Raw genomic sequence first — 9499 nt, 5'->3', positions numbered from 1 at the left:
GGGGCTGCTCGGGGGCCGCGGGGGGATGACGGGGCTGGATGCGGGTGGGGGGTGGCAGCCGGGGGGATCCGCTTTGTCTCCCCGCCCGCGGGGCCGGGGGTCGGCGGCAGAGGGAGGGCGGAGGAGGAGCGGGGCCCGCCCCCGCCGTCGCGGTACAAAAGGGGTCGGGCGGGCAGCGGAGCAGCGTGTGCCGCCGGGCAGGGCCGGGCAGGGCAGGGCGCAGCAGCGCAGGGCGCAGCGGACGGCGCTCCGGTCCCCTCCGCAGCGCCGTCCCGACGGGGCCCGCAACCGTCCCGTCCCGTCCCGTTCCGCCGCCGGGCCCGGGACCATGCGGCGGGCGCTGCGCCGCCGCGGAGCTCTGCTCGTCTGCCTCTCCCTGGGGACGCTGCTCGCCCTCGCCGACGCCAAGGGCACCTTCTATCCTCCCGCCGCCCCGCTGCCCTACGGCGGCAGGTACAGCCTCTACACGGCCGGTTCCAGCCCGCAGCTTGGCCCCGGCAAGCCCGTGGGCAAGCACAAGTAAGCGACTCTCTGCGCGTCCCCGTCCGCGGCCGCGCAGCCCATCCCGCGGGCACCGGGAAACGCCGCTGCCGGGCACCGGCCCGTGGGTACCGGCTGCGGGGCGTTCCGGACACCGCCTCCCGTCGGGCATCCCTTACCGGGCACAGACCACGGGCACCGGGTACCAGCCACAAGTCTGGGCTCAGCCGGCAGCGTCCCTGGGGGACCGGCTGCCGCAGGCACCCCTTGGTGGGTACCAGCTCCTCCCTTACCAATCATGGGCACCATCTGCCAGGGCTCGGCTACGGGCATCCCTTGCTGGGCATCTGTCCCCTGGGTACTTGCCACAGGCATCCCTTGCCCCACACCAGCTGCCGGGCACTGACCAGGGGCTGGCATCCAGGGCAGAGCAGGAGTGTCCATGTGTCTTGGTGCACCCCCTCTGCTCAGAGCAAGGCTTTGGGGCTGCTCAGTGCAGCAGGGTGCAGGGGTTGTGTTTCCAGGAGGGAGCAGGCTGGAGGGGATGTGTGTGCCGTGGTCCCGGGTGGGACAGGGCTGGGGTGGTGGAGACGGGATGCCCGTGTGTGTTTGTGGGGTAGATGCATGTACCTGTTCTGCGTGGCACAGGGGTGTGATGTGCAGGAGGGGAGGATGGCAGTGTACAGACCTACACATGAAAATGCAGATTGGTTTGGAGGGAATTTGCTCATTTGCACAGACTTGCTAGAGTTTAAATATGTTTTCAAGTAACCTGGAAGGCTCAAGCAGGCAAGGAATGTGTGCTTTACACGTAATATAGACCTTTTCCATTCAGCTGCAAAAAGGCTGTTACCTTGGTGGGGGGCTCTTCCCTCCCTGCATGTTTGCTAGAACTGTTTCTGTTGGGCTTCTTTGAAAACAGGAGGATGTGGTGTTATGAACAAGCTGAAATGAATAAAGTAACATTCAAGACGAATAATACTGGCAGTGCCAGTGTGAGCTTTCCAAAACCCATAACATTTTCCAGCTGCTCACTCTTAAAACATCAGTCTGGAGCTATAAAACTGCCAGCCACAGGTGGGTGAGAAGGAAAGGGCTTTCTGAGAAGGAGAGTGAGCCAGAACCTTACCCAAGTAGTCACAGATAGTCAGTGTCTATTACTAATGGCTAGTAGATCTGCCCGTGTTGGCTAGTAGCTTACTTAGAGAGAGAGTTAGCAGTGTGTTTGTAAATGGATCCTGGATTTATGGATAGACAGTGATTCCAAATTTCCACATGCACACATGATCTCCCTTCCCTCCAGCTGAGGAAAAGTGGCTGGCCTTTGCTCTCGCGTGGCCCTGTGTGTGGACAAATGACTCATTTTTGGAGGAGCGGGGAGCAGCACAGATCCCTGCACACACGTTGAGCCTGGCAGCCTCTCGCCCAGGCAGGACCTCTCGCCCGGGCAGGCTGGCAATGCTGGGCACTGCTGGGAGCTGCGGCGCCCATCCCAGGGGAGCAAAGAGGCTGGTGCTGCTCCTGGAGGAGCAAGGGGAATGTGTTGGGGGTGTGAGGTTGGGGGTGTCCCTGCTGGGAGGGAGCAGGGAGAGCCAGAGTGTTGGAAGGAGGATGAACCTGCTTGTACCTTTTGGCTTCACCAAAGGAGGTCCTACCCCATGTGGGTGGAGGAGCCTGCTTGGAGCCTCTGGATGGGGGCACGGGGGGTTCATGGTGTGTCTTGGCATGGGTGGGGGATGTACTTTGTCTTCATGTGTTTGCCATTGGTGCTTGTCCCTCCTTCACCCATCATTCCCCACTCAGAGCCCCACTGCTCTGTCTCCAGAGGGTGACAGCTGGGGGGCTGTGCACACAAACACACACGTGCACGCTCGCTTGTCCAAACAGGACACAGCACAGTCTTTCTCTGCAAAACCCTTCTGCTCCATTGTGACTGTCCCAGTCCCTTCGCTTGCTTTCACCTGACAGAGATGTCTCAACACCATCCAGACCATCCTCACGCCAAGCCCGTGAGAGCTGGGCTGTGGCCCTGCAGCTCACTTCTGTGGTCAGTCCTGAGGCTGCTCTTTGCAGCCGTGCGATGGTGATGCCAGGGGATCCCGGCTGCTTCCCAGCCTGTGGCCAGGCAGCCGAGCTGCAGTGACCCCAGCTTGCACAGGGAGACCTACGTCCTCCTTCCTCACTGAATACCTCCCAGCACCTGCAGCTTGTGCCAGCCCATCTGCTCCATCCTGCTGACCCTCCATCTCCGCCTCGGCTCTACTCTGTGTGCCTGTGCCCTCCTCTCTTCCCGCTCTGCCATCTGCCACATCCACCTGCCCTTAATCCCTGCCTCGCCGCACATCCCTGCTGTCTCTGCCCCTGTGGACCAAATCCATCTGCTCCTGCCAGCCACCCTGCCTACATCTGGAATGGCCTTGGCCTCCATCTGTTCTACCAGTGCTTCCGCATCCTTCGCACACAGCCTTCCTCCCAGCCACCTCATCCTCAGCGCCTGGGTTTGCTGATCAGCTCAGGAGAGGTCGTGTGCCTGGAGCTGCTGGTGCTCCATCCCCACTCCCTGCACTCCCCCAGGCCCCCTGCTGTCCACATCCCCAGTGGGTGGGGTGAGTGATGCCCCTTTCCAGCAACTGCACAGGCTGGGGGGTCCCTCCTATTGCTGGCCCCTCCAGGACCTCACTGCAGTGTTAGGCAGGGGGGGCAAACCTGCCTGGGGACGGGCCGAATAGCTGGAGTGCTGCTACCTGCTGGGGCAGGGGGTGACAGTCCCAGGCAGGGGGTGACAATGTCTCACTGTGCTTCTCCCTAGGAGCTACTGTGCCTACGTGGTGCAGCGCAATGTGACGTGCATGCTGCAGGACGGGGCCGAGAGCTACGTCAAGGCTGAGTACCACAAGTGCAGCTGGGGTCCCAAGTGCCCAGGGAAAGTGCTGTGAGTACGGGGTGACGCTGGGACACAGCTCCCTTCCCCTCCCAGTTTCGCATTGCAGCTCTCCTTGGGCTCCTTCCCACCATCAACTCCCATTTTCCAGTGAAAGGGGCTGAAGGGCTTTTCTGGATGGGGCGGGCAGCGCTGGGGCAGCGGTGCTGGGACGAAGCAAGATGGGATCTGTCAGGAGGGAGAGGGAGCTCTGTCCCTCATCAGAAATCAATCAGAACATCATGGGAAGCCGTGAGGGAGCATGTGCATGTTTGCAGGGAAGTGTTTTGTCGCAGACCTGCAATTTGGCAGCAAGATGGCAGCGAGGTGAGAGCTTGACCAAGAGGAGATGGGAATGGAGGCTGTGGCTGGGGGTGGCTGAGGGCTTCCTGCCCCAGGGAAATATTTGCAAAACTTTCTGCCAGCTCATCAATACCAGAGGGAAACACCCTATCATGCCGAAACTAGAGCTACAGCCGGGGCAGGGTGGACACTGAGGCTTTGTGCTTTGCCACCCTCCGCAGCCCCTTGGCTGAGGATGATGCTCCTTGCAGAAATGCTGCATTCTGCATCCTCCCTGTGCTTGCTGAGAGCAGCAGAGCCCAACACCGAGGAAAACCAGGCTGAGAGGGGCTTTCGTCACAGCCTGGCACCCCTCCTGTGGCACTGGCACCCAGTGCTGCAGCCGCCCAGGACTCGCCACATGCCAGCGGTGACATGGGCTGAGCTCACAGCCTCTCCTGGCTCTTTCCTTGCTCCCATCACAAGTGCTTTAGCAGCATTTGCAGACTTCAGGACGTCCTGCAGCTGCTGGTACCCATGGAGAGGATCCCCAAAGCCCCTGCCATCTCCTCCGTGTCTGCTGCTCGGCTCCTCCAGCCCTTCAAACAAAACCAGAGCAAAACCAGGGTGTTTTTGAAAGCAGCTGGACCTGCAACAGGACTTTCTGCACAGCCTTGGATGCTGCATCCTTGCATGAAAAGGAAATATCGTTTTTCCACACACAGGGGCCATCAGCTTATGTTTGTGCAGCTGCAATAAATACTTCCCTGTGCTGCTGTTTGGAACAGGGGGACAAGGCTCCGGGCTCCTCTGCAGAGGCCAGTGTGACACAGAGAAGGTTCTTTGGCTTCCGGATGCCATCCTCATCCTCAGTTCACCCCCTGACAGCGGCTGGACACAACAATCTCCTGCAGTGGTAGATCTGGGCAGGTTTCTACACACTAAGGAAAGACCACAGAAAGTCAGCAGAGTCTGTGAAGAGGAATAACAAAAAGAAGAGCTTGTGTAGAAGCTGTCCCGTGCCTTTGGGAAATTGCTGATGCTGAGAAATTTTGAAGTGATTCAAAGAACAGAGGATTTAGGTTTGATTTCTCTTCCTGCCCTGCGGTTCATGCGGAGGTGGCTGTATCACCCTGGGAATCGTGTGGAAGTGGCATTGCCTGGGGGCTGCAGCCTGGGCTAGGGACACCGAGGACCTGGGCAGGGACAGGGGCTCAGCCCCATGTGCTGCCTTGAGCGATGGGAGCACCTCACGCAGCCCCTCTGTGTAAGGGATCTATTCACAGATGATTGTGTCACCTCCTCAGAGACCTTCAGCTGAACGTGGTGGAGAAGAACAAGGACCCGATTGTATGTGTTGCTGCAAAACAGCAAACTTCAGGATTTTCAGGCCCTGGTAAATTCAAATAGGAAATTTCCAAGAGGCAGGTTCAAAGGATCAGCATTTCAGGGGTGGTGAGAGACGCTGTCATCAGCCCTGTGCAGCTCAGCTGGCGGGGGGGCACGGGGGCTGCTGGGGTCCTGTCCATCCCTGCCACCTCACAGGAATGTGCCACGGAAGAGCCAGGAACAGCTAGTCCTCCCTGTGGGGCTGGTGGGACCCCACGGAGGGCGAGAGCAGAGAGGGAGAGTGTCAGTGTCCCACCGGGCAAGGAGGTGGGCTCACATCCTTGTTTGCTGTGTAAGAGAGGGGAACAATGTTGTAGTGCCCAAATTGGTGATGGTGGAACCTCCCAGGGCATCCCGGCTGGGGCAGGAGGAGGTGCAAGGAGCCGTCCCTCTGTGCACACCTCGTGGCATGAGGCTGAACTTTACCACGGCTCTGCTGATCCACCGCCAAAGCTCCTGCTTGCAAGGCCAGCCCAAGCCACATAGGCTTCCCATCAAACTGATCCCTCCACAGATGGAGAAAATAGCTTTGCAAAGGTATTTCAACCTTCCTGGAGGCTTCAGGACAGGACTAGAGTTAAGATGGGGTTTTTTTACCCCACTAGGAAAGTCTCTAGGTCAATTTAAAGTGCAAAACACACCCACAAGCAGCCCAGACCCCTCTTGGAAGTGATCTGAGCTTGCAGGGGTTTTGGAACCGCTTCCATCACTTCATCTCATGTTCCCCCAGGCCAAAAGTTGCCAAACTGTGTGGCATCTGTCACAGTGGTCATCTATCAGGCCAGAGACCACAGCAATAAACTTATAGCTTCTTTTCTAAACTGACATCAGGAGTCCCAGCTTAAAAAAATCCAATAAATGAAGAAAACCTCTCCAGAAACCACAGATACATCAGTGATGGCTCTTCTCAGATAGACCCTCCTCACCCCCAGGCTACTTCTCCGGTTCATCTAGTTGTGTTACCACCTTGTTGGGGAGAACTGTACTCCCACCACGTACCATCATACCTTCACCTCGTGGTCCAGTCCTGGAGAGGGTGGGCACATGTTTTTGGATTGCTGGTTAATGAGTCGTGTCCCTCGGTGGATGCTGTGATGGTGCACTGAGCTGTGGTGCAGCAAGAGCTCTTGGGGGAGGTGGGTCGTGGTCTGCAGGTGCAGCACATGGCCCTCAGCCAGGCTTCCCACACCCAAAAGGACACACGGCCCTACTCTTCTCTATCGCTTGATGTTGAGGTTGCTTCTCTAAACTGTCTTCTCTTTTCCTCCCCTGTCCTGGAAAGGTACCGCACCTTCTTCAGACCCAAATACAAGATTGGCTACAAGACAGTGACAGAGCTGGCCTGGAGGTGCTGCCCAGGCTTCATGGGAGAAGGGTGTCACGACAGCCCGACCGACCAGCCCGGCCTCCTGCCCCAACATCCCAGCCCTAAAATGCCTCCAGGGCAAAAGATGTTTCCAATCCCCAGGCTGCCTCCCCATCCAAAAAGCCACCCTGACCTGTTCCCAGGACCAAAGAAGAATCAGTATGGTGAGATCTCACTCCTGCTTCACATCCCCAGGTTACCACACCAGTGGCACGCTCTCAAACCTCTCGGTTCTAGCACAGGGCATGAATTTGGCAAACCTGTGGTGGGTGACCTGCTTCCTGATGAGACACCTGACGTTTGAGTGCTTTGAGGGTCACTTGCTTTTTTAATATAGTTTATTTCAAAACGTGGTGCTTCAAAGTTGCCTTTCCTTGTTGCTTTGAAGCATTTTTGCATTAACTTTGGAGTCAATAGATTGTGTCTCAATATGAAGCTCTCCCGGGTTCTTCTCATCACCTGCTATTGAACTTGAGAGCAGAGGGTTTGATCCCGCGCAGTGAAAGAAAAGAGGGTTTCCTGATCAGGTTAGGAAGAGATGTTAGGGAAAAGGAGGAAGGGTGGGCTGATATCTGGCTGAAACGACAACAAGAGGGGGGCAGAAGCTAATGTTAGTATGGAAAAGGACTCAAATCTAGAAGACAGCCTAGGAGAGATGTCAAAGGAGCACCAGCCCTGACTGTCCCCTCTCTCTTTCCCCGTGCAGGTGGGAAGCTGCCCGGTCTCTTTGGGGACCGCCTGGACCGGCTGGAGGAGGAGGTGAGACGCCTTTCCCAGTCCTACGACAGCCTGCACACCATGGTGAGCGGCCTGGGGGACCGCCTGCGCCTGGCCATCCAGGAGGACACCACCAAGATGATCGGCTCCCTGATGAACAGCCCGGGCACGCCTGACTCGACTGTGGGTTTCGGCATCATTCCTGACGGCCTGGTGGACGTGGCGGACAAAGCCGACATTGCCACTTACCCTCCTGTGGGCGAGATCCTGACCAAAGTGACGGAGGTGAGCGACGTGCTGAAAACCAAGGCAGATTTGCTGCACGAGGTTCGCGGCATGGTCCTGGACCACGACGGGCAGATCAAGCATCTTCTGGAGTCAGCCCGGCCCTCGCCCCTCACCTCCATCGACCTGCTGGAGGAGTACGTGGACACGCGGCTGAGCAACCTGCGCGGAGAGCTGCTCGACGGCTTCGAGAAGAAGCTGGGCAAGATCCAGACCACGTGTGATTTCCGGATCCAAGAGGTGCGGCAGCAGTGCGAGGAGGAGAAAGCTGCCAACCTGCGGCTGCAGCAAACGCTGGATGGGAAGGAGCTAGAGATCAAGAAAGAGATCTCCCAGCTGGAGACCCAGATCCAAGGGCTGACGGTGGTGGAAAGCTGCTGCAGCAACCTGGACTACCTCACCGATCGCATGAACATCCTTGAGAAAGGCCTTCACAGCATCTCCGAGTCCCAGAAGAACTTGCACTCACAGCTGAATGGAGAAATCTCCACTGTCACCCTAGGGAACCTTTTTGAAGGGCGCTTTGAGGACCTGGAAGCCAGACTCAATGCTACAGAGAGAGAAACGGGCAGCTGCTGCTCTGGTATAGAGGACAGCATGAGAGGCACGGTGGTGGCAGAGGTGGATGGCGTGAGGACTGCCTTCGAAGACAAAATGCAGACCCTGGAGGACAGGTTCATGACCATCGTGGGGGAGCTGAACAACATCAGTTCTCCCGTGGGCATGGATGGAGCGGTGGTGCCCGTGCTGGAGGGGGAGCTTGCCAGCATGAGGAAACGCACGGATAAGACACTGGAGGTGTTGCAGAACCGCCTCATTACACTGGAGAGCACTTGTGCCCTGGGCTGCACCTCCGCCTCCAAAGATGTGGAAACCTTCCGGACAGAGATCGAAGACTGCCAGAACAAGAACCAGGACCTGCTCCTCCGGATGGACAGCAATTACGACCTCCTGCGCAAGCTGAACGCCACCATCCTGGAGATCCAGCGGCGAATCGAGGGGGAAGCATCGGGGGCTTTGCAAGGGGAGATCACCTTGCTAAAAATCAACCTGAACACTGTGAGCAAGTCTCTGACGGGGCTCAAGGACTCCGTCTCCCAGTACTCAGACACTATGTCGCACGTCAACTCCTCGCTGGATGAGCACGAGCGGAAGATCGAGGATGAGGTCCACTCCATCCAGGAGAAAGTCAATGACCAAGGCTCTCAGCTCTTCTTCAGCAACCGGCGTGTCCTGAACCTCAAGGGAGACTTGGAACGACTCAAAGCCAGGATCATCAGTGACCTGAGCTCCTGCAAGAGCGTGGGCCGTGATCTGCAGCAGGAGATCGCCCACTTCGATGAGCGAGTGGCTCGGGTGGAGAACGTCTGCGGCCGGCTGGGTGCCGTCACGGGGAGCCTCGATGGCATCAGGGACGAACTGGAGAAACACACGGGCAGTTTGTGGGACTACATGGACCACATGAACGGGACCCTGGCTACCCACTCTCAGGAAATAACGGGACTGAAGGACAACCTGCTCGACTGCCAAGCCAAGGTCTCCGAGCTGTCGGAGCAGGTCAGCCACTTGGAAGAGCAGGCAGAGGGGCAGCAGCTTCCTGCTCCTCCCCATGAAGGACAGGATTAACTTATATCACACAGACTCGCTCCAATGTGACAACAGTTCTTGGGATATTTTTTTTAAATGAAAAGGTAAATTAAAAGCTGCTACAAACTTTTTTTTTTTTTTTTAAATCTTGCTGGCCCCAGTTTTCCGTAACTCTGCCATTAGGGTAGTCGCCTCCCAGCGCCCAGCAGCTGAGTCTGTGCCTCCCGGCCGGAGGCGTTGCTTTGGCTCCTGGGCTGATGACCCCAGAAGGATAATTCAGGAGGAAGCTGGAGGCGGGAACATTTTTTTTATTGGTTTTTGGGGTTTTTTTTCAATTTTATTTTTGTGGATTTATCGCTTCTTGGAGAACACAACCCTGTAGTTGTCAGTTGAGGAATAGAGTTTCTCTGACCTAAAGACCACCTGTGTCTTAATGCAGGGACTGGGCAGAGCCAGGGCTCCTTATGGGGAAC

The 9499-nt window shown here is 57.3% G+C and overlaps 1 protein-coding gene across 1 annotated transcript; it reads left to right on the top strand.

The window, feature by feature from the left end:
• Positions 1 to 328: 328 nt before the first annotated feature.
• On the top strand, positions 329 to 9104 carry EMILIN3 (elastin microfibril interfacer 3). Its single transcript, XM_065645830.1, has 4 exons — positions 329 to 519; positions 3290 to 3412; positions 6354 to 6601; positions 7144 to 9104. The coding sequence occupies exons 1-4, from the start codon at positions 329 to 331 to the stop codon at positions 9063 to 9065; spliced, it is 2484 nt and encodes an 827-aa protein (XP_065501902.1). The 3' UTR covers positions 9066 to 9104.
• Positions 9105 to 9499: the final 395 nt, after the last annotated feature.

This window comes from Caloenas nicobarica, chromosome 15 (genome assembly GCF_036013445.1).
Source record: "Caloenas nicobarica isolate bCalNic1 chromosome 15, bCalNic1.hap1, whole genome shotgun sequence".
In the NCBI taxonomy this organism is placed as follows: Eukaryota; Metazoa; Chordata; class Aves; order Columbiformes; family Columbidae; genus Caloenas; species Caloenas nicobarica.
Note: the sequence above shows the minus strand (reverse complement) of the source record. Positions and strands in the feature narration are given on the sequence as shown.